Genomic DNA, 25,230 nt, shown 5'->3' on the forward strand with positions numbered 1-25,230 from the left:
ATATTTGTGTTTATTTATTGTCCTCTAGAAAGAGCAGAAAAGCCTTTCCTTTTGAATTTCTAGACATCTTTGAGTAATAACACAAAACTCTTAAGTTTTGTCCTTCCCCTTCAGTATGTGTGCAGAGGTCAAACCGGGCCCATAACCAGCCATATCAGCACACTCCATGGAGGGAAGATGGGACAGAGAAAAGTTGTGCTGCTCCTTCTGTTTCCATTTCAACTAGGGCTTGTCACTTATGAGTTTGTCACTTAAAGGCTTTACTGCTTAATGAGACCAAAAGCATGTTTAACGAGATCAAAGACAAGAAAAAAAATGATGTATGGAATTAAAAGCAATAGCAAAAAGCAGCACTGAACCTGACAGTGCCAGAAAATTATGCTTGTCTAATGAATGTTTTGATGTAAAATATTTACCAGTTTGCATCTCACAGAACTTTCTTTTAGCTTGGACATATTGTTATTTTGTCTGATGGCAATGCTGTGACAGCTGGTGAAGAAAGTATATAGAGAATTTTGAAGAAATGCTATGGTGGCATAATTGGAGTGTGAATGGGGCAGAGTGACTGTGGAAGAACCAGGAGGAGTGACAGAAGAAGGCCTATAGGAATGGTTTAGGGTGATGGCACCTGGGTGAGAGTCTGCCAAGGTTACCTCTGTGGTCAGCTTCTCAGGACACCCAGGCGAGCAAATCAAAAACTAGCACATGGTCACCAGCTGAAGAAGACCCACAGACTCCAATTTTTTTAATCTATCACCTGGCTTTTCTAGAGTTAACATAATACCAAACAGAAGGAAATAATACTTCTGGCCTGATCCTGTGACATCTGGTTGGACTATGAAGGACCAGTCCTGGGAATGGACAGGAAAGGATTAGTACCTGAGAAGAGACTATGGAGAGAAACTGATGACTCTGTATTGAAGTAAGAGCTATGCTCAGCAGTAAATGATGTCCTCCATTCATGTTGCTTGGATAAGTGCACATCGTATGTGTATCTTGTCTTTCTTTTCCGTGCTTTGTAGAGCACTGAAGCACTCTATGCTGTACAGCATAAAAGGTGAATGATGTTACATTTCAGCAGAGCAAAATATCAGGATCTGAGATTGTCTCTTCTACTGTTTCATTGCCATCTTGCAAGTTTGCACTCTCCAAAATGACATAAAAAAGAACAATGAAATATACACCACATCATCACTTGTGCTGCGGAAGATAATCCTTGCTAGTGGCAATATGACTACTTTAATACTTTATCTCACAGAAATAAAATAAGTTAAGATTTTTTAAAAAATCTATCTTTCTGATAGATTAATAGGTAATTCTCTTCTTCCTTCATCCCCAGTGAGTCTGGCTACTGTAGTCAATTTTCTCATGCTCAGTGTTACCTTCTGAAATGAACTGCACGATCACTTGGACATCATGATCTCTCGAAACAGCAGTTTCAGAAGTGCTATTTCTTCTGGTAGTGTTATAGATTGAAGGAAAATAATCTTTCTCTATGAGGAATGTCACCCATCTGAGGTTTTCTAAGTATATTTAGTAAGTTCAGCACATACTAACCTAGTCCCTTCAGGAAGTCAATGGAGAAATAGTTTCTTTCCCCTCATCCACTGTCTATATCCCTGAAAATTTGGAAATATTACTGTCTTTCCAAAGAATTTCAGCTCTACTAGAGTTCACAGCTGGTCAGTCTGTCTTCATAATGTCTTCTGGAATCTTTATGGCATTATCTTCTGGTTGCAGGAGGAGTTTGTGAATGAATATGATCCCAGCTTGCTTGCAGTATAACCTCTAGTTCAAATAGAGCACACACGTCTGCAATCTGTGCCTAGACCCTAGTCTAAAGCTAATCCACTTAAAACCATAAAAAACAGACTCACACGTCTGAAGGTTGATATCCACCTAATCTAAATTTAGACATCTAAAAATTGAGCACTACATCTGCTCTAGTCATTAGTAGCTCTCTTCATACTCACTAGAAAAATAGTCACCTTCACAGGGTGTTTTGTCTCACCAGCTTGTCCATTTTTAGGTAAGTTGAACTGTTCCTGCAGATGTTCTTTCTCTTACTACCAAGAGGGATCTCCCAGTCACTAGAATAGATATTTTGATGATTTTAGATATAATTTTTAGGGAGCTGAAATGAGGATCACTCATCACAGGTGAATCCCACACTATGGAAAAATTGGGATGATCCTGGAACTCCAAAAATGAGTCAAAGGCCAGTTTTCTGGAACTAGCAGTTAGATGTCTTCTTAGGACCAACTCTTGACTAGCAAGAGCCCTGAAATGAGATTTTGGATCTAGGGAGTGATCCATAGAGCTACTACTGAAGATCTGTGTGAATAGCTACAGTTCAGGGACAGTGGTGGGATGGTGGTTTGTAAAGTCCCAGAGGCACACACACAGTTCCCCATGTCCTGCCCTGGAGCACATCAGGAGGGAAGCAGGTCAAAAATTGTCAGCAGCCAGTAGATCATCCTGAGGACATAGGGGAAACCTTGGGTTAGGGGAGTCTCAGCTATCCCATGCACGCTGTGCAGAAGTTTGGAGGATGTCATGGTTTAACCCCAGCCATCAAGTAAGCACCATACAGTTGCTCACTCACTCCCCCAGAGGGATGGGGGAGAGAATCAGAAGGGTAAAAATGAGAAAACTTGTGGTTTGAGATAAAGACAGTTTAATAAGTAAAGCAAAGCTGCTTGCACAAACAAAGCAAATTAAGGAATTCATCACTACTTCCCATCTGCAAGCAGATCTTCAGCCATTTCCAGGAAAGCAGGGCTCCACCATGCGTAATGATTACTTGGGAAGATGAACACCATAACTCTGAATGTTCCCCTTCCTCCTTCTTCCCCCAAGGTTTTATTGCTGAGCATGACATCATATGGTGTGGGGTATCCCTTTGGTCAGTTGGGGTCAGCTGTCCCAGCTGTGTCCCTCCCAACCTCTTGTGCACACCCAGCCTCTTCGCAGAAAAAGCCCTGAGGCTGTGTAAGCACTGCTCAGCAATAGTTAAAACAGGGGCGGTGTTATCAACACTGTTTTCATCACAAATCCAAAACATAGTACCATACAAGTTATTATGAAGAAAAATAACCCTATCTCAGCCAAAACCAGTAGAGAGGACAACCCAATATCATGGCTGCACAAGATCACCACAAACTATTTAGTGTAAATGGAAATAATAGAAGACGTTTTCAATGTATAGACCAACAACTCCCCTGCAAGCTAGTCTAGCCAAGATGTCACCAATATTTATTCTCTGCAGAATTAACAAGGGGCTTCCACACACAGACTGTTGGTGACCTTCATCCACCCCTAGAAGGCAGTTCTCCTTGTTCTTAATAACCTACAATATAAGTCAGCTTTGTGCACAGCCCAGCTCAGAAAGTTTCAGAAATAACTTTTTCCTCTGGTGTCCTATTACCTAAAGGTGGCACTTCCCCGAAGAGCCTCCTTGCCTTCTGTTTACAGAGTGCCTTCTCTAGCAGAGCAACTTTAATGAAGTCCCAGGTTACTTTCTCTCATTAGCTCTAATCGCAGGCAGCGCAAAGCTATTTCTCACGGTGAAGGGGATGTACAAATGAGATGTGTTAATGAGGCCACAGGGACTCTATTTGAACCCAAGACTGAAAAATTAGGAGAGCACAAGAAAAACGCCTCATGCAGTTGTCCGACCAGATTATGAGTTAGGTCTGGAGAAGCAGAATGTACCTTCCTGCAATCTCAAAGTGTCTTCATGTAAATGAAGTGCAAAGGGTATTGTTAAATTCTTTATCAACACATTTAATTAGTGACCTTATTAAACATTTCCCAGATGGCTACCTTTTTCAAAACAAATGAGTCTCCAGTGAGTGATTTCATATGTCTTAACTTCCCTGAAAACTTGTGCAAAGCAATTACTCCAGCATGATGAAAGGCTCTGTTTCACCAGTAAAGCTATGTCTGTTCATTTTGCCACCAGTGAGCACAATTTGCAATGTCACCTTCCTCTCATGCTTTGTACAGAACTGATAGTGAATTTCAGAGTCAAGCTCTGCTGTCTGTCCACTCTGCTTTAGTGCCTGTAGCTCGTGTTTTGGAGGTCGTAATGTGGTGCTGCAGCCTGTGAGGTGACGCCTGCTATGGCCTCCTGCATGGTGGTCCCACCTGTGGTTGAGCCTTATTGTCTTCGGACAGCAGATGCAGCAGGATGGGGGAAGAGGAGAAGCACTAACTGTCCAAGCAGGACCCTTCTAGAAGTCTCACAAGGAAAGCTTCACTCCAAAACAGAGTATTTTAAACTGCTAGATAAAAAAATACATTAGTGCAGTGTTCAAACAGAAAAACTGAGCTCTCAAACTGGGTAAATATTACAAAGTGTATGGCTTTCCTTAAATCATTAACTCATCTAGGTTGTGCACACTGTGCGCTCTCTGTCCTCTATAATGCACTCATACCCGTTCAACAAAGAAGAAAATACTAGATACAGTCAAACATAAGATACTAAATGTTCTACAAAAGTCTTTTACTTCTGTAGTTTTCCTGATCATCTTAGTTACCTACAACACTGCTTCCACAGTAATGCATCTAAAGACATAATTCAGAAAGACTACACTTATCTGTAAGCACTTTTTGACTAGTCTGTTTCCATTAGACATAGCTTAATTTTTGTAAACTTCTATGACGAAATGACTGGCTTGATAGACAAGGGGAGAGCGGTGGTTATTGCCTACTCAGACTGCAGTAAGGCTTTCAACATTGGCTCCTGTAAGGTCTTCATAGAGAAGGTAATGAAGTATGGGCTAGATGAGCAAACAGTGAAGCGGATTGAAAACTGGCTGAATGGCCAGGCGCAGAGGGTGGTGATCATTGGCACAAAGTCTAATTGGAGGCCAACTGAGGGTGTACCTGAGGGGTTAATACTGAGTCCAATCCTATTCAACATCTTCATTAATGATCTGGATGATGGGGAAGAGTGTATCCTTCCCAAGCTCAACCATTCTGTGATTTTATGATTCTATGAAATTTAATTCCCATATTTACTGAGTCTTGCTTAATGTTACATAGTCTTGCTTAACCAGATTTTCCCAACTAAATTTAATTTCCTACTTTGTAGGTTTTTTGATAAGATCTTTTCACCTTCATGCTGACACTTTAAATCCAACCAGCTGCATAGGTAATTGAAAATGTTTCTATGTGATGACTATGCAATAGCCTTTGTAAAACAAATTCATTTCCTAAGAGATTGGATCCACAGGTAATTTAGGCAGTGGGAACTCCACAACCCACTTGTAGAGGTCTCAACTTATTTCTTACATTTAGAGGTCTTATAGAGGTCTCTATTATTTCCCATAGTTACAGGAAAAGTCAATCTCCTTAAACACTGAGTACTCACAGCATACTGACTAAAAGATATGTAGGTTAAAGAGAGAGTACTCACAGCATACTGACTAAAAGATATGTAGGTTAAAGAGAGATCACTGAAAGCAGAGTGCATCCTACACCCTTTAGACTTTCTCAGTTGCCAACTGGAGAAAACAATTCTTTGAGAAAATTTGAGCTTGTCTTTTGCTCTCTATTGCTGGGATTTCTGCTTTACTGAAGCGGTTAGTAATAAGTAACCAAATAGTTCTCTCCAATCAATAATTAAGAACAACACTGAAATGATGAGGTACAACATAAAGGAAACTCATAGGCTGTGTTTTACCAGTGAAAATAATGACAACAATTTTCTCTCCACACTGCCTTTGCAGTACAGCAGTGCTTCACACGACTAATTCTCAAAGACAATTTCTAAGGCCCTTTCTGTAGTCTTGTTTTAACACAGTTAAACAGTTTCTTTTATAAAGGTTTCAGTTCCTGTACATTTGTTAGCAGGTTTTAGACATTTCATTTCTGAAAGGTGAGATGTCAAACTGTTCCCCCATCCCTGTCTTCTGTCCCATGCTGAAAGGAACACCAGCGGTGAGGCACATGGAACACTGCTTTCTGAAGGTAATGCTTTTTCAAGTGTAGCCTCTTTCCACAGATTTACTTTTTTTAATCTAATATAATTGTGTCTGCATAGATTTCTGCACAGATTTATGTTTTAGCAACTTCTTTTAATAACTAATAATCTGTGTGAAGCTTACATATCTCTCACTTGTTTACTTAAAAAGGAAGTTACTAGACATGCCTGTCTCAAAAATACTAACAGATCTCAAAGATAAAATATTTCTGCTGTACACACTGACAAAATTTTATTATTTTTTGAAGTTTGTAAATAATTCTGTTGTAGATAATCCCAGATATTTGCCTTTTATCTCCAACAGAAAGTTTCCTTGTTTGTCTTTAAAGCAGCTGACATAAAGGTAGACTCCTTTAAATGTTCTTACTGTTTCCTTAATTAATTTTAAAAACCATGTTTATTTTCTGCCCTGTTCTTATGACATACTGTATATCACATTCAATAAAGATCCTGTCTCTGCTGAATAGCAGTCATTTACCCTTGGTTTTGTAATGCATCTTCAATACATCTGCATGAGGGTCAGCATTAAGTCTCAATACCCACCTCTGACCTCAGAGGACTCCACTTATTCACATTATTAGTGAATTAATTTGGTCTTTTCTTGTAACAAAAGAAATACTACCTTTCCTAATTTTTATTTCTTTATCAATAATAGATTTCCCAGTAACAGATGATAGATTGACCTAAATTAACACTTCTTTTTTTCCATTTCTGTAATATGTGGGGAAGATTTTCTGTACGTTATGCTAAAGCTGCACATGCAGCCAGCATGAGAGAAAGTGCTGTTGTGGCCCATTAAATTACAAGATAGTAATCTTCTTCAAGGTTATTAAATATTTCATTTCTAAGCTTCATTAGAAATGGTAATGATTAAAAAATGTGAAAGAAGGTATTGGCCACTAAAATAGATAAAACCCAGAACATCTTTCCTTCACCTTTACCTTTAGCCTCTCCATTCAAAGACTCATTTTGATATGACTTGTATCTACCTTAAGTCACCAAAATAGCTCCTCTATATGTGAGGGTAAATGAATTAATAGATCAAACAAAAATAATGGTCTTGGGAATACAGACACTTGGCTTTGTTTATCTTCTGTTGATGTAAACCCCTAAATTATATACATATTTTTAACTCAAAATCTCCTGGGAAGTAAATGCAATGTCATAAAAGAAAAATAAATTCCCACCTTTCATTAATCTGAGTCAATTTACAGAGGGGTGTCTGCCTTTTACCGACATTGCAGTTGCAGTTTTGCAGGACAATAACAAAACAGAAAAATGTCTACTTAAAGAATCTATTGATGGTGTTATTAAAAGAGATGCAGGTAGGATTAGCCAATAACAATGACTTCCAAGCACTCTTTTTAATCTTTTGATGCTCTGCTTCTGTATTTTCTTTATTCCAAGGGGTTACCTAGTGGACCAAGCTGCTTCCCAAGTTCCTTTTAAGTGGGTTAAAATACTGTGGAGAAGAGTATCTCCTTCTGCTTCTATTTCTAAATTTGCTCTCAGTCCAAAACAAGTTATCAGGAAAAGAAGTGGAAGAAATGGGTCTGGTTGTCCCCAGATAAATGAAGGGAATTTTTTACCCCTTGAAAATATTCACTGGTGTATTCATTTGCAACTACTGCAGCTGGACCACAGTCTATTACAGGAGACAAGAGTCAACCTATCTCCCCTCCCTTTTAGTTAGTGGAATTATAATCATAGAAAACAAGTATATATGTAGGGAAAGAAAGGAGTATTTCTTATCATACCAATTTTACAACCTATTTCCATGAGATGCATTCATTGCTAATAATCCACAGCAGGTGAGTTTAGCATTGTAAATAATTTGGAAAAGGGGGTTTTGGCAGCTGATCTGTGATTCTCGAGATGAGAATTTAGGTGAATATCTCATTAACTGAAACCTGCAAGAAAGCTGAGGTATGTCAGCTCACATAACATTTCTCCTATAGAAAAAAAACATCAAAAAAAGATCATTCTAAGATTGAAGAGACAAATAAATCCTACATAGTATTTACAGACTGAAGTGACTTGAGGGCTTTCTTTGCCTATGCCTCATTTTCTTCTAACACTTTAAAATTACTAAAATTGTGATATATATAAAGTACAAGAACCATATTTTACAAAATGCTCCAGATACAATAGATTGCGCAAAATAAAATTAATGTTATCATATAATTTATTTCATTTAAGATGTAATTAAGTTTACTTTCAACTGCTTGTTTAAATATTATTTGCAATGAATTTTCTAATAGCTTCCAGTTATCAGATTTCATGTACCATTTTGGAAAAATAATGAATTACAGTTGGTCCTTATTTAAGCCAAAAGAAAGTTTGCCTCATAATTACTTCATTTCACTTAGTAATTGAGTTCATGCTCTTGACTTATTTTATCTTGTATTCTCATGTTAGGATTTGGAATCTTTTGGAAACTTGTGAAAATTAAATCTGTCTATGGAACTGCATCTCCAATAGAAAAGTCTAATAAAGGATTGATTATGCTTTCTCCAAATATCTCAAGGGATTTGACTGATTGCTCTGAGTTTGGAAATAGATCCTGTCCTGAGAGCTTTAGGTCAGCAGCAGTACGAGGGGTAATGTATCTATTCATAACAGCAGCCTTCATTCTCACCATCTTAGGGAATCTGGCCATAATCGTTTCCATCTCATATTTCAAGCAGCTTCATTCTCCAACCAATTTCCTCATCCTATCCATGGCTGTCACGGATTTCCTGCTGGGCTTTGCCGTTATGCCCTACAGCATGATGAGGTCTGTGGAGAACTGCTGGTATTTTGGGATGACATTCTGCAAAGTTCATTACAGTTTTGACCTGATGCTCTGCTTAGCTTCCATTTTCCATCTTTGTTCCATTGCTGTGGATCGGTTTTATGCAATCTGCCACCCTCTGCATTACGCCAGCACCATGACTGTCACGGTCATAAAACAAATCATAGCAGTGTGCTGGTCAGTGCCCACTGCTTTTGCTTTTGGTGTGGTTTTCTCGGAAGCTTATGCTTCTGGAATTGAGGACTATGAAATGCTGGTTAAATGCTCGAACTTGTGCCCTATTGTGTTCAACAAACTGTGGGGGGCTGTTTTATTTACAGTCGGTTTATTTGCTCCTGCTTGTGTTATGATAGGGATTTATGTTAAAATTTTTACAGTCTCCCAAAGGCACACATGTGAGTTGTGCCAGGCACACAGGCACAGTAAAAGTGACAAGAAAAATGAGCTTTCTAAGAATAAAGATAGGAAAGCTGCCAAGACTTTGAGTATAGTTATGCTGGGTTTCTTAATATGCTGGTTTCCTTGTTTTTTCACAATCTTAATTGATCCATTTTTAGATTTCTCTACTCCTTTACCTTTGTTTGATGCTCTAAACTGGCTTGGTTATTTAAATTCTCTCTGCAATCCATTAATATATGGCTTTTTCTATCCATGGTTTCGGAAAACGTTTAAGTATATCTTAAAAGGCAAAATATTTAACCCATATCTTCGTATGATAAAACTTTTATCTGAAGATCAGTCACAGTAATAGATTCTACTACTGACAGCAGCTCTAGAAATGAAGAAGAAACTATGAGATACTGAATATTCATGGTTCAGTAAAAGCCTGAAATGTGCAATATGAATTTTATGAGTCATCCTGTAGAATTATGTCACCAAATATTTCTTTAATAAAATCAGATTCATTTTGTATGATATTTATTTACCGCTTGTGTTCACTCTTAATGCCTTGATAGTGTTTCAGAAGATAAGTCTTTCTAGAATCTCTTAACGCATTGGGTTTGGGTTTTTTTTATTTCAGAAAGTATTTAGATACAGTCTATAAACTCAATATTTCATCTAACCTTGTATGCATGCAGCTATCTTTCCTGAGGTTCACAATCAATAATATCCTAAACTGAACACATCCCAGGCTAATCAGTCTTTATCACCCTTTTGTGACTGGGGCATTAGCAGATGTATAGAGTATGCTGTTATTCCCAAGAGTGTAATTTTGGCTTGAAGTTGACCTTTTCCCCTGAAAACAATAGAATTGGGTTTTCAGCCCTTATCCTCCATGTGCTTTGTACTTGGGGAGGAGTACTTGGGAATGAGAGTACTGCTCACACTCACGTATGTGCTTGTCCTTTCTTTCTTTAGACGTCAGGCTCCAGATGTTATAAAATGTGTTTGCTGACAGCCCACCCCATATGAACCCCACCACACTTTCACACTGAACTGGAGCCTCCAATTGAGGTCCTTGCCATGCTGATCTCCCTCTGAAGTCAGTAAGAGTCACTGCCAGAGCTCACATCAGTTACATGTTTAAAATAAAGTTGGCCGAGTTGTCGTTACTGAATGCAGCTACTGAAGGAGTCTTTTTGTGAATTGTACCTCTGATTTACCTTTCGCGGTATGCATACAATGTATACTCTACCCTTATTAAAGTCTGACTACCAAAAAGTCACCCATATGCTTATTCAGTTCTTGGCTTATTGCACCAATATTAGTATGGCATACTAATATGGCATACATATGGCAGTGATAGCTGCTCATTTTCTTTGCTGAAAACTTTTTAATGGATCTGTGGTAACATGGACATGTTATAATTTGGATCTGGAAAATCTCAATTTCACCTCACCCTGAAACACTTGAGACAGCAAGGAGCTGGAAGGTTACAGACTTGTCTGGGGTGGTGTGTAAGTCTCTCACCTTTCATAATAAGAAACATAAAACCCAAGACCTTTAAGTTATTTTAAATGCTGGCTCTGCACAGTTGCCACCAGCTGAACAGTCAGAGCAGGGAAAAGAGCAGGGCTGGATGCAATAAGGGCTTTAGGCACCTAGTAGTTGGATAATACATTGTCCCATATCATTGCTCAATACATGTCCAGGGAGACCCCTGGATTACACAGAAGGACCATGGCAGCGATGCTCAAGGAGAGCAAGAAAACAGCAGCAGGTTTCTTGTGGCTAATGTCCCAGCTCTGGAGAGCTGCATCTCTTTAAGACTGCCCAGCCCTGACTTTCAGAGCCTGTGTTGTCACCTCAGGTTTGTCTAGACTTGTCTTAATCTGTTTTTGCTCCTGCAGTGCCTTCCTCGGGGTCAGCTTTCTGGAAGCTCTAGTGAAGCAGCGGGCAACCTTTGCATACATTTCACATGACACCTTACTGTCCAGGGGACCATCTGGGATGCGATCAGGAACTTTCTGCTTCTCCTTTTGGAGCTGAGCCACATGAAATACACAGTGTTTTGGGGGTGATTCTGAGAGCCCACAGTGTGCCAGTGCTGGCAGGGAGAGGGGAGCTCCATTCCAGGTGATGGGGGACACAGCAGAGGCAATGTTGCAGCCAGTCATGCCAGGTCATGTCTGCATGCAGCTCAATGTTGCTTCTTCAGAGAAATTTGCATGCCGTCACATCTATCCTTGTGGTAAAACTAGTCCATGAGGGTTTTTTATTGAAAGCTAACAAATCCTAAATGTCCCTGACATCCTTCCAGCAGTGAAACCATGAGTCAGATCATGGACCACAAAAAATTAAATATAACAATAGACTCGGAGGCAGCTACAGATCCTTTTAGAGTGTTTTCACAATGTTTGCTGCCAGCAGAATTTGCCACTGTACTCAACTATTCTGCAGAGTGCATTTTAATCTCTCCTGTTAGTTACACAAGAATGTGTTAAATTAATGTTAGATGTCTAGTTAAGTCTCTGAATCCACATTTAGGCATGTCTGAAAATTTTTCTACATATTAAATGTCCAGTTGGTGACACAATGCAACTGGAGGCACTTTAAGTAATGATTAAATTACTTCATTAACATATAGCATATCATTCAGAGTCAGCCCAATACAGTACATCTCCTACAAAGACAACTTTTCTTCCAGACTGCAAATTTTCAGGGAACAATTTTGAGATACCTGTGAGGCTTCAGCATGTCATGTCCTTGTGTGTGTCCAGTGTGTGCCCTCGGATGTTAAAGGAGTATCTATTTAGTCAGTCTTGCTTCCCAACTTGCAGCCCACAGCTAGATCTTCTTCAGTAGTTCTTCTAGCCAAGGGGTCTTGCAGATGGTGGGGTTTGGTTCCTGAAAGACTTTGTGGCATGTCACGCTGTTTCACCTGCTGTTAAACATGATGCTGGTGCTAAACTTGACGCTAAACAAAGCACTGCTTTGCACAAAATGTAGGGCATCAGAGTAACAGGGGTTTTTTTTGTGGACCACACCTGCTGGTTCACAGGACAACCTGAGTGTCTGTGGGTTTTGCTATAACATATTCATGCCATTCAGTTCAATAGGGTACACCATTTATGTTCAGATGCAAGCATTGTTGATATCTTCATTTCTTCCTCTCCCTAAATATCATGGTAAGTTGTTATGTTTTATTTTTTTCTGAAACACAGGTTCATTCATTAATCTATTTTTCCAAACTACAGTGAACTGTTTTTAGCATGCATTCTGGTCTATATCAAATCCAGACTGTGTTCTTCTCCCCAGGGCAGCAGCCAGAAGGGTTGGAACTTGTATCTTTTTTACTGTGAATCATTCCAGCAAGAGCTAATGTTGCTCTCAGAGGATATAATTCCAATCCTGGATTCAGGAGGGAGTTCAAGCTCCCACATCCAGGTGGGCACCTCAGTCTGAGAGCACCCCCATGGTCCTCTTCTCTGCTACATCCCATTTGAACATGCAGGACAGTAAGACACACTTAAGAGGATCCCAGCCAGGTAATCCACACTCAGTATTCCTCTTGCAATGCCTCGAACAGCGACATTCAGAGCTGTCTTCAAAGCCAGTGATCTTTATTCAAACAATTGCTATTTTTTATTCTTAAATGGTTTGCAACTCAGCAACTAGAAGGTATTATCTGCAGTGCCTGCTTGCAGTCAGAATAGTTAAATTCGCCAATTTTTTTAAAAATCTTTTCTGTCACAACCTAAACTATGAGAAATTATTTCCTACCCCCTTGTGGAGTCCACAGGCAAAGGAAGCTTTAAAGAAAAAAGTCGACATCTATTAAGACATGGGTAAAAAAAAAAAATTAAATCCTTGGGTTGCAAAAACACCAGCTGAAAACTTTTTGAGAAATACATTGATTTATTTTTGCAAGATCTGTGCTGATTTTTATTTTATACCTCAATACTGCAGAGCACTTAACAAGTATTTAGCATGAAGTCACTGATATAACTATGGTTCTGAAGGCAGGCGTGTTCTGGAGATGAAGAAAGTGAGAATAACATAAAACATCCAAATGACAATTCTCTGGAGACACTGTAGTAGCATTTCGAAAATAAATTCTTCAAGATTTAAAGATTTTGGTTTACAGGCATTAATTTTTCTATTAAAAATTAAAATATGCCAAAGAAGTCAGATAAATTCAGGTAAATTAATGCTCAATAGTCAGTATCCAATTTTCAGTTGTAATGTTTTTTTGACAAAAAAATCCACAACATTTTAATCATCTTTAGTGAAAACTAAGTAAATAAAAGTGACTGTTCCAAGAAACTCCTAACAAAAAGGCATATACAGCTGTAACTGTAATATATTAAAATTACTTATTTATTCTTCTATTTACATAACCTAATCAAATCATCTTCCCGCTGGATCAGTTGCATGTCATGGTTGCAGCAGCAACAAGCATTCATGAAGCATTACAGAGAAAACTGACATAGGAAAGGATGTGCAGTTTCTCAAGAGACAGCTGTGAGTCTTTTTAGCTATATATAAACCAAGAACATTACAGTTTTCTTGTAAGAAAGGAGGAGTGTTTTCAGTTGTATTTTTAATTACACATTTTCACCAAAATGCAGGATGGAGAAAATCCAAAGCAGATTTGGATTTTAATAAGAGGAAGGACTTTTAGATACAAAAAAATCAATCTGGTAGTGCTCTGGGGTATAGACAGAAGCAAGATGGAAAGACAGGGGAAGGGAGCCCTCTGAGGCAGGAGGGGAGAGGAAAACAAGCAAATAATTCTTTGCCTCTGATAGGGAGCAGCCTTCTCTTGCTCCGTGCCTGCAAGCAGAGGCTGTAGCTGCAGCAGCTCGCAGGCAAGGCCAGCTGGGAGCAGAGGAGGTGGCCTGTGCCACCAGCCCACATCAACATTTTCATACTAGGCAGCTGGGGACAACTGAGCTCCTTCCTGCGCTTGGGATCCTGCCCTCAGACACTTCAATTTCAAAGCCTGCATGTGACCCAAGCATGCTGACACTGCAGGTAGAGCTGACATCAGTGGAGCTAAGGGCCAGATCTTGTCCCCTCAACCTTCAGCTCAGATGAAGAGTGACAGAAGTGACAGTCACAGCACTTGCAACTGTCACATTTGTCTCTAGACCTGATGTAACATTGTAATCATTCTGGTTCAGAGATACTTCTGAAGATATAAAGAGAAGTTTTAAATAAATCAGGAGAGGCAAGATTTGACCCAAAGAAGGGATTGTGTGCTCAAGAACACCTTGATGAACTTTCCCCTACAGATCTTGTTCTTCAATGTTTAAGCAAATACGTTCTATCTGGTTTTCTTCCCCTGGACTGGCAGTGTTGCAGTACTTTGGCGAACACTTCATGCTGCTAAATCATGACTTCATCCAGCCTCTGGAGCTCACAGATGGTGTAGTATTGTTTTGATTTTGTTAAGATTTTAGGGCCTGCAAACACAAGACATAGGCTTTGCCCCTGTGCTATGTACATGCGCACAAGTGGAACCATCCTGTTCAAAAATGGGGGGAAATACGTCTGTGACTGCTTCTATTCATCATCTCCAGCAATCCACTCTTCTACCAAGATTCTGGTCTGCTTCATGTTCAAAACTGACTTTTTCTCAGTGTCATGTTATGCCCCACAGCACAGCCAGCTCCATCAAATCATGCTGGTACCTTGGGGTTCTCTCCTGAGAACTCTACACATCTTGTGAGGTAGTTCTGTATAGCACCTGTCCTTTTTGTCTGATTTATTTTTCTTGAGTGTAATTATACCACTTTTGACCCACTACATTACATCACCAAATAACAATTCCTATGATAGAAGTAATTTGCTTAGATAGCTAGTCAATTTTATTCTTGTTTGCCTTTAGCATGGTTTTCTCAGTGATAAATACTGACATTACTGGAGAATATATGGCACCTATTGCCTGTAGCAGTTTCTGTGTTTCTCTAATACTTAAAAAATGCTGAGGAGTGGTGGCTTCTCTCTTTTCCTCATCTTTTCCAGACACAGTGATGGTAGAGATACAAGTCCACATATTTTCTGTAGCAAGAAAACATTCCAGAAAAATTACTAAAATTCTCCATGTGTCACAATCAGTTGTATGAATCAGCATTCCTTCGAAAAACAGAACAATGTAACAGAAACACCATGTGTAATCATGGAAATTTGAGGGGGTTTTGGTTGGTTGGTTGGTTTTGTTGGTGGTGTTGACTGCCTTTCTAGCAATAGCTGATCTTTTTATTAACTTCTCAGCAGCTAGGGGCTTGTGCAATGCCACCTTCTGGCTGGATCATTTCAGCTCTGTGTGCAGCCCAATCATTTATGGTTTGTTTTACCCTTCGTTTCAAAAAACCTTTGAAAATGGTCATTGCAGGTGCAGTATTCAGACTCTTCAACTTTCAGGGTACTCTACTGACTTCCTGTAAAAACTTGGTTAACTAGCCACATTCTTTATAAATGAATTAGCAACTCCTGGAATTACTTTCAGAAAACTTTGCAAATATTTATATGGGTTCTTTTATCTTTACAGTATTTGTATATACTGTCAAATACAATAATAAGTAACCTATAAGTGGACTTACATTCAGCAGGATAATACAGTATCCTAGGAAATGTTGTGTCTGGATGCTAGGAAATGACCCAGCACGCTGACAACCTATACAGGATACATTATCCAGATTCTCTGCTGTGCGCACAGTGACACAAGCTACGTGGTCAAGACACTGAAGAGCCATTGTGTCTACGGGCCAGCGTGAACTCTCAAGTTTAAGCCGCATGAGGTAATTATTTAGATATCATTGTCTGAAAATTAGGACCCTAGTCATTCTGATCTATTAGCCAAACTTTCCGAACAAACTAGGGCAGCAGAATGGAGCCAAAACATTTTTTTCCAGCTGAAAACACTCCGTTGTCTTTATCTATTTACATGACTCCAGACACAATCTTACAAGCACTGGTAAACCAACCTCAGCCTGCTTTTATAAATGTAATTTTTATAAATGTAATTTTTCATTCTGTAACTGAAAAATATTTTAAATGTGGGTTGATTTAGGGTATGATTGTCTCTGAAAACTGCCTCTCTCTCCATGTTCTGCCCTGCACTGATTATGAAAATAAGCTATCGTCAAAATAGTCATCTATGAAGGTGGGTACATTCCCTGAGAGAAATTAAAGTTTAGATTTTTAAATAATATATAAATTTAAAAAAACCATCGTATTTGTCAAAGGTTGCATGGGCAAAACTTCAATTCTGTCTTCCCAGTGATTACGCACTGTGCCCCTTTCCCACAGTCAGGATGCCGAAGTGATGTTTGGGTGGTGTGTGATGGTTTAGTCCCTGCTGGGGGCTGAGACCACGCGGTCGCTGCCCCTCCCCCACAAAGGGAGTGAAATACAAAGCCCCGAGACTGAGATAAGGAAAGGTTTAATACAACAGAGCAACAGCAACACAACAAACAACAACAATAACAATAACAGTAATAGTGATAACAATGAACAGAGCAAAATATCTACCAATACGGCAGTGAGAGGACCAGATGTATAAAACCACGCGCCCCGCGCTCCCGCGCCAGGATGTGATGCCCGCATGGTATCTGAATAACCCGGCTAGAGCTCCCCCCGGCACTGCTGGGGAAACTTAACCCTATCCTGGTTAAACCAGGACAGTGGTGCCATGCAGCTGCTCTGTTGTGTGAGTACAAAAGAAGCGTGCTCCTATCTGGAGAAGCAGGATATTCCAGCACATCTGGCTTTTCTAATATTATTATGGGCAGAAAAGTGATTTTTATTCCTCATTGTGACAATTTAGCAGGACTCAGTATCTCATTCAAGTGACACTACCAGCAGTGCCACATTGCCTAGACAGACAGGAAGAAAATTGCTCATGGAGCAGCCCTGGACCAGAACATCCCCTCTAGTCTCTCAGGCCCCACACCAGCTGAGCAAGGAAGAAGTTGTGGGCAATTATATTGTCCATTTCTGCTTCATTTAGTGGAAATTGCAGGGAGTAAGTGGTATCTACCCAGTCTGGGATCCACGGTCTGGCTGCAGGTCAATGCTGTGCAGGTGCCTTGAACCGGCAGAAGACGCGTGATGGGAAGGCCTGCTGTAACCTGCCATGTGCTCTCCTGCTCCTTGCCCAGGGGAGTTCAGCCACCTCTGCCCACTTTGTGCCACTAAAATATTGCCCAGTATAAAAAGGCAGCTTTGCATGGGCCACATCCAGATGGTTGAAGGCCATCTGATGCTTTTCACAAGATGGACTACTTGATGGCTTGTATTAACTCTTTGTTCATTTTGTTCTGCAATGGTGCACTACACCACCATTCTTCTCCCTCTCCCTTCCTTTTTTACCATCTTAAAATATCTTAAGTTTCTAATGTTTCTTCTGAAATGTGATTTAACAGGCCCTATTAACATAGTGCTTGTTTTGGTTAGATTATTCCCGGCTGACATGTGTTTTGTTCACTGCAAACAACAGCAAAGGGAATCGGGAGCTCTGGGGAAGGGCTGTATTGGTTGTACCTGCAGCCCTCTTTTGCAGTCTTGGGATTACCTTTAACACCTGTTATTATTGAATTCTTCTGCAGAGAACTCTTGAACCAGACTATGTCACATTCAACTTTTTTCTGTGTGTATTTTAGCTTTTTCTGTCATATATTTTGCAATTCCTCTGTTGCATCACTAAACACTGAGTCCACTGAAAACTGCGCTTTGGAGTCACATTCAGAAAAATGTTTTGGACAGAAAAAAAGTGATGAAAGGGAATGTTTTGAAGATGATGAACTAGTGGTATTTTTCACTTTATTATGATATTAATAATTTCAAATTTGACATAAATGGGGAAAAAAGTAGACAATAAAAGGATAACAAGATCAATAAACTGAAAGAAAAACATTTTATTTTGGGTTAAGACAATCCTAGACTGAAACAAATATATGAGTTCTTAATTTCAAAGATAACAGATAAAATAGTTGAATTTATTCATTTTTTTAATTAACTTCCTGAACTAAAATATCCTTTTTTTACTCCTTCTCTAATCCACAATTCCTCAGCTTTAATCCTTCATCTGACTAATGTGGACACAGATGGGGGCAACGCCAGTGAGTTCTTCTCTCTTCATCTTCACTTCCACTTTTAGCACAGTTTAAGCTGCCACAGTTAACGTACAAAGGTACTGCTTCTAAAATGGCTCATATAGGTGTGTCCGTTGTGAGCACTTGAATGGACAGAACACAGACCAGTGTAACCAAGAGCAGGAAAACATAAAAGCAAAAGTTACATAAAAATGGGATACATCAGGTGGAACAATTTCTTGTGAGCACTGTGGACAAGAATTTTCCATAGTTACAAAACTGAAGGCCAAATGCTGCCATCTATGTAAGAAATATGAAGAAAAAATAAATACCACACCCTATGGAGACCCCCTGTCTGCACAGAGGTAGGGTGTGCTACACCTAGCAGAATTTTAAGCTGAACTGGATATTTTCACTACAAACATTTCCACCACTCTGCAGTATAAAACACTCATATATGATATGCTGAGTTCTTCAGAGATGATTATTGCTCACAACTACAAAGGAGAGCAAAAGGCTGCACTATAGGCTATATGGCGGTAACACACATGATGGGAGATTTGAGGTTTAGGTTCACTAACTCAATGTAGGTCATCTTAGTAAGCCCATAGCCTTCTCATACTGTTATATTCTATTTAGGGATCTCAGACTGACTTTTGGAAGCTGTGAGGAAAATTTTCATGGCAAAGGGGCACTGATGATGGCCCTCTTAGAAAGTCTGTAATCCTTTGAAATTGTCTTGTTCTATTTTAAGGAACTCAGACTCAGAGGTTATTTAGAGGAATTTAGATCTTAGAGGATATGTGCAGCAGTTTCAATAAAAGAAGACATTGGCTATGCATGTTTTCACTGCAGGAGATCAAATCATAGCAGATAATACACTTTTCCTTCTATTTTTTTGTGTTTTCCTGTTGAATACTAGGTCACATAGTACATTCAATAAAAATTCAGTTTGAGATTATATCCGGCAATTTTGTCTGAAGACAGAAGGGTAAAGAGAAGGAACATCTTGAGAATGATTGGCATTTTTCATTTTATGATAGCATTCTTACTTTCAAAGTTGATACACGTTAAAAAGCTCTTCTTGTTCCAAAGTATAAAGACCTACATTGTCAGTATTTGAGCCTTCTCTTAATCATGAACTGGTGTCTTTTCCCATGACCAGAGGAGAAGAGGGGAAAAATGCAAAGCGATTTTAACAAGTAATGTGTGCAGAAAGGGTGAGCTGAGATGGTTCTGTTACATGTTGTTCCCTTTAGGGCTAGTGATAATCACTTCAGAAGCATCACGATAGCTAGCTAGCTAGACAGGGTAAGTATTTTGACAAGGACATGATTTTACTTGGAATTTGAATGACAAAGTACTTGGATGAGAATTATACTTTATTACATATAAAATACAGGAAGAATGAAAATGTCAGAGCATCAAGGACAAAAAAAATGTTGTTAATATCAAGAGCTATCCAAAAGCCTCTGACAACCTTAATATAAATGATCACATATTAAAATGTGGAAATAGGAAAAGGAGAAGCAAATCTCTTTGAAGTTTTATAGCAACTCTGCAGCTAAGCAGTGTTTCAAAGAACTATGTCCAATTTATACCTTTTTGCACTGGAATTTTAAATAGTGATTAAATGCTGCCTTAAATTGTTGCTGAAGCAAAACTGAAAAAAAAAAAAAAATCTTGCTCTTGTAGGAGTTTTTAAATCCCTATCGTAATAGCTGCTACTCATGTCCTGACATAAAACAGAATGATATGGAAACTGATGCTGACTTTAGCTCCTTCTTGTATTAAAAATTCAGTTTAAAAAATTGCCTCAGCCTTATTCTAACAGTGTCTCTGCTGGGCATCAGCAACCTTTGGCACAGAGTGCCTCAAAAACATCAAGAGGGAGGGGAGGGGAGCTGGGGAGCTGGCAACTACTTAACCGAAGAATCTCAAAGTAGGGAAGAAGAAAGATGGCAGTCATACTGGAGAGCTTGTAAAAAACTAATTGCAGAGCAGGGAAGAAGAAGATGAGCTCTGAGAGATGTACCATTTGGAGTCCCTTAAGGAGCTGGTATGATCTTGCCCTGAGTGAGCAGGAGATGAGAGTAGAGAATCTGATCACTGTGAAAACTGTCAGAAGTGAGAAGCTTGTTTTAAAACCCTGTATTCTGCCTAGGATGAAAACCCCAGGACTTTCCCGAGTGATATTTGGCTCTGTAATGTCCACTTTAAAACAGACCGTTCCACTGCATCAAATATCACAAAATCATCCAGGAGTGAAGGCTGCTGAACCCACCTCTTCTGCCAGCTTATACTGTGGGATAGAAATGGGGGCTGCTATGGGGGAAGCAAAGGAAAATTCAGAGGTACCTGATGTACCTCCTTCTGGAGTGAAAGAGGTGGTTTTGGGGAGACCAAGACTCAGGAGCAGGCAAAGGAGGCCTCCATGGGGTGAGGGTCACTGATGCCCCAGCATGAGCTGGCATTAGCTGCATCTTCTAGCAGGAACACCTGAAGAAGGAAAATTCACAGCAAACTCTGATATAAATCTTCAGAGATTCTACAGCAGCTGAGCATGTGTGCATTTAAACTTCTTAGAAAACAGCAATTTTTGCGAAATACACAACAGTGTCTCTATACCCCTAAGGTATATTAGTCACCTAGAGGGACTCTCTCCATCTGGTTTATATAACATCTCACACTTTACACTCAGGCAGTAGACATGTACTTAGAAAAGGATTTCAGTGCACTGCGGTACAGTTCCCATTCGACGAAAAGAGATATTTTACTGTAAGTATTCCTGATTTAAAAGTTTATGGAAATACAATTAAGAGAGATTTGCTATTATGTTTTGTTGCTGCTGGGAGGGATGGGAAAGGTGGGAATAATTTCCAGCTATTATACCAGTCATTTCAAGAACAAAAATACATACAGAAAAATGTCATGTATTTAACTGTAGTTGTCCTACTGTTAAAAATCATACCATTCAGTTACCTGATTTATTAAAAAGACTACTGGAATAATCCATTATAATCCATTAATATTGTATTTTTCTTACAGTTCAAATTTCATAAGTAAAAAGTAGGGACAATATTTAGGGCATGTAACAATATTTCTACTTGCCTTGCTATTTATGTCATCAACACAATGGATACCCATATATAACCCTATAGCCAGAACACTATAAAATGAGCAACTTGCCCTGAGGGGTTTTCCTTTGCAATCAGATATTAGTTGTTTTAGAATAATCACTTTGAAGCTTCTACTTAACAAAAAGAATCATAACTAAATTGGAACTTCATTTCCAGGGAAATTCACAAGAACCAGTGTACCATTATACTAGAGTCAGCTTTCAAAACCCTTAAGGAGCTTTGGCTTGCAATGCCTGTTACTTAGCACTGGTTTTCCTTCTAAGGCAGACCTTCTCTTTACTGATTGCTTGCTCACACACCTCTGGATTTGCTCCATTTTCTGCACTACTTGTGGTATTGGCTGAAAGAAAACCAAAATATAATATAAAAAATGATGCCACAAAAATTGAATACACTGATCTGGAGCTGCTTTATTTCAATAGAGATATAAAACAGATAAATCGGGCTCATTTTTTTGTTTGAAATATGGAAACTCTCTAATGGCTTTAATAAAGTACTTGATTAAAAGACACCTCTCCTTCTAACCTGCCTTTTTATTATCTTTTTTTTCAGGTTACTCATTTGGCATCTCTGCCGGAAGGTGAAACCTTTTCCAGGGTTGTGTCAGAGCCAGAGGAGGCAGTGGGACTTGGGCAGACTGGCATGAGCTCAGACCTGGTCCCCAGTGCTGAGGAGGGGATGCTTGTCACCTTGTGCTACGAGGTGAATGGCTCGTGCTACAGGACCTTACACCCCTTTGGGGTCCAGCTGGCCATTTATCTGGCCTGTGCCTTGGGCACGCTGATAACGGTGCTGGGGAACCTGCTTGTTGTCATCATTGTTTCCCATTTCAAAACCCTGCATACCCCCACCAACTTCCTGCTCCTCTCCCTCGCTGTTGCCGACCTCCTCCTGGGGCTGACCGTGCTGCCCTTCAGCACCATCCGGTCTGTAGAGCGCTGCTGGTATTTTGGAGATGACTTCTGTAGGCTGCACACCTTTCTGGACACACTCTTTTGCTTGACCTCCATATTTCATCTGTGTTTCATTTCCATTGATCGGCACTGTGCCATCTGTGACCCTTTGGTCTACCCCACCAAGTTCACCATAAGAGTCACCTGCATTTACATTGGGGTGGGGTGGGCAGTGCCTATGGCTTATACCTCTGTCTTCCTGTACACTAAAGTGAATGCAGGACTGGGTCATTTTTTGCAAGACATGCCCTGTGTTGGTAGCTGTCAGCTGGTGTTCAACAAGATCTGGGGATGGCTGAACTTCCCAGTATTCTTCTTCCCTTGCCTTGTAATGATAGTTTTGTATGTTAAAATATTTACTGTGGCTAGCAAGCAAGCCAGGCTGATAAACAACATGAATAGGAGTATTGGCTCTCAGCTACATGTAGGAGCATCCAAGAGTGAAAGAAAAGCAGCAAAGACTCTTGGGCTAGCTGTAGGAGTCTATCTCCTGTGTTGGTTGCCCTTTAATATTGACACCATGGTAGACAGTCTTCTAGATTTCATTACCCCCCCAGTTCTGTTTGACATCCTGATTTGGTTTACTTACTTCAATTCTGCCTGCAATCCCTTGATCTATGTATTTTCCTACCGCTGGTTCAGGAAAGCTGTGAAACTAGTCTTAACTCATGGGATCTTTTGTTCCAGAACATCTACAGTAGACTTGTATCAGCAATGACCAGAGCCTTCACATGCACTGTAGAAAATATTGTAGGCTATATCATCGCATTTCTCATTAATATTCTTCAACATCCACTTAGCTAGTATTCTTATTTTCTAATTTTTTTAAACAGCTGGCTTGGGCAGATCCCCAGTTTAAATAGACATGCCATTCTGTGACTCACCTTCCACAACATTTGTCCCAGCACACACACCTTAGTAAAGTCTTGCATTTGGTATGTGATGCCAACAAGTGTTTGAAAATTGACTGTAATCAGCTCTAAAGAGGACCCTATCCATACTATTCCTTGGGTATCCTGAAACAGTTGCTGCCTGTTTCTGAAAAGACTTTCTTCACAGGCTATTGTCCAATTTTTACACAAAGCAGATGGTGCTGATTTACAGAGTTACATAGGGTGTTATGTCAGTTTTTAAACACAAAAAGGCATAAGGATGCAACTACAGGTGAGATCAAATGTCTGCCTAAGCTATTGGCCAAGAGCAGAGGAGAGAGCAAGGTTATACCAAGAATTTTTACACTATTTTTCTGGCCCACAGGAACATGCTCCTGAGCCAAAGGCTACATATGGGAGATACTATCCTGAATTCCTCAGTAGTGTCCATTGAAACCCGTGGAATCTTTCCCTGTTGGATCCGTGTGTGCAAAGAGACTGCTTCATAATTTTGAACACCCTTTTTGCCTTGATGCACCTCTTTTCTACTCCTACTGCATAAAGGGAGTTAGAAGGGGAAGAGGGAGGACAGAACAGCACCGGGTACTCCAGATACCAATAGGTGTTATGATGGTTTATGTTTTGTTCTTTTATATTGTTTCCCTGACAGTCCTGAGATTCCACATGCTCTTGTGTTTGCTTGTTTCCAAAGAAATGAGTAGGTCTCCTTATAGACATAGCATATGCTTACATACTTGGGCTGAGCAAAAAATGTCAGCAGAGGTTCTCAGGGTTTTTTTGCTATGTTTATGTGCATTCATGAGGCCAATTTTAAAACTGTAGAGATGCTAAACTGAAATCTCTGTTCAGCAGCAAGCTGCATGGTAAAATTTTGTATTATTCATAAGGGAGTTATTTTCTATCTCACTATTATGAACATTTTTTCAGAAAAAATTAAATTATAGTAAGCAGTAGTAACTCTTCTATACAAAATTAACAAGCAGCCAAATAACACTAATAATTTTGTCTCCTTTTTCTGTTAAGAGTATGTAAATCTATTATTAGGTTTGAAGGTTGTTCAAATTTTTAATGACATCTAAAAAAGTCATTCTGTCCTATAGCCAGCTGCATATTTTCTGAGTGACAAACACTAAAAGAACAAACAGCTACAGAAAGCATGTAAATAACAGTAAGATGCCCCGTAGCCTACTGAAAAGAGTGGTCCATTTTTCACTACATGAGGTAGCCAATTGAATCAGGCCCTACAGTGTATAAGAACAAAAGAAAGGAACTTCACAGTGAATACTCTGTAGGAAACCAATGGAATACAGTGATTGCTGTAAAAACGGTATATTTTAATGTATGCAATAAACTAAATGATAAAACTCTTTTCCCTCTTTTTTGTCATATCATTATGGTTTTTGCATGGCAAGAACTCTACTAGTACAAATAGCCACAGTTTTGGGATGTTGTAATCTGTTCTGACATCTGTTTATCTCAAACCCTTTTTGGATTTGTATGTAATCTTAAGACCCCAGTCTTAAGATTGAATATCAGTGTTCAAAATATTCAAAGGTAAAGCTTATGTCTGGAGGAAGGGGAAGAGAAGGAGGGCTTATGTGTTATATTCAGGGATGTCCTGAATAGAAAGTAACCATAAAATGTTGGTGTTTTTAAACTGAGACATTTATGAAGCCTTATGCCTGGAGTTGGAGTGTCATTCAATCTCTCTTCATTCTCCCAGTGTCTGATATCCCTCCAGTTTGCTACATTAATCTCCATTGTTTCTTAGGAGAGAAACCAAGGCTTCTTCTACTGTTCCTCTGTCTACTCATGCTGTAGCAAGAGGTAAAAGCCTGACCCCTACTGCATACAGCTGTAGATTTTCTGTAATAAGGGTATCAAACCCAGGGACAAGGCTAAAGAGTGAAAGGCAGAATTGGATTCTTAGAAAAATTCAGGTGTCAAATTACTACAGAAATATACAGGGAAACTGTGGT

The 25,230-nt window shown here is 39.5% G+C and overlaps 2 protein-coding genes across 2 annotated transcripts; both read left to right on the plus strand.

Moving 5' to 3' along the window:
- Positions 1-8,373: 8,373 nt before the first annotated feature.
- On the plus strand, positions 8,374-9,531 carry TAAR2 (trace amine associated receptor 2). Its single transcript, XM_074820543.1, has one exon. It carries the CDS (start codon positions 8,401-8,403, stop codon positions 9,529-9,531), a length of 1,131 nt encoding a protein of 376 aa, XP_074676644.1. The 5' UTR covers positions 8,374-8,400.
- A 9,267-nt stretch (positions 9,532-18,798) lies between these two features.
- LOC141921619 (trace amine-associated receptor 5-like) lies at positions 18,799-23,076 on the plus strand. Its single transcript, XM_074820544.1, has 2 exons — positions 18,799-18,804; positions 21,958-23,076. The coding sequence occupies exons 1-2, from the start codon at positions 18,799-18,801 to the stop codon at positions 23,074-23,076; spliced, it is 1,125 nt and encodes a 374-aa protein (XP_074676645.1).
- The last annotated feature ends 2,154 nt before the right edge of the window (positions 23,077-25,230 follow it).

Source organism: Strix aluco, chromosome 3 (assembly GCF_031877795.1).
Source record: "Strix aluco isolate bStrAlu1 chromosome 3, bStrAlu1.hap1, whole genome shotgun sequence".
NCBI lineage: Eukaryota > Metazoa > Chordata > Aves > Strigiformes > Strigidae > Strix > Strix aluco.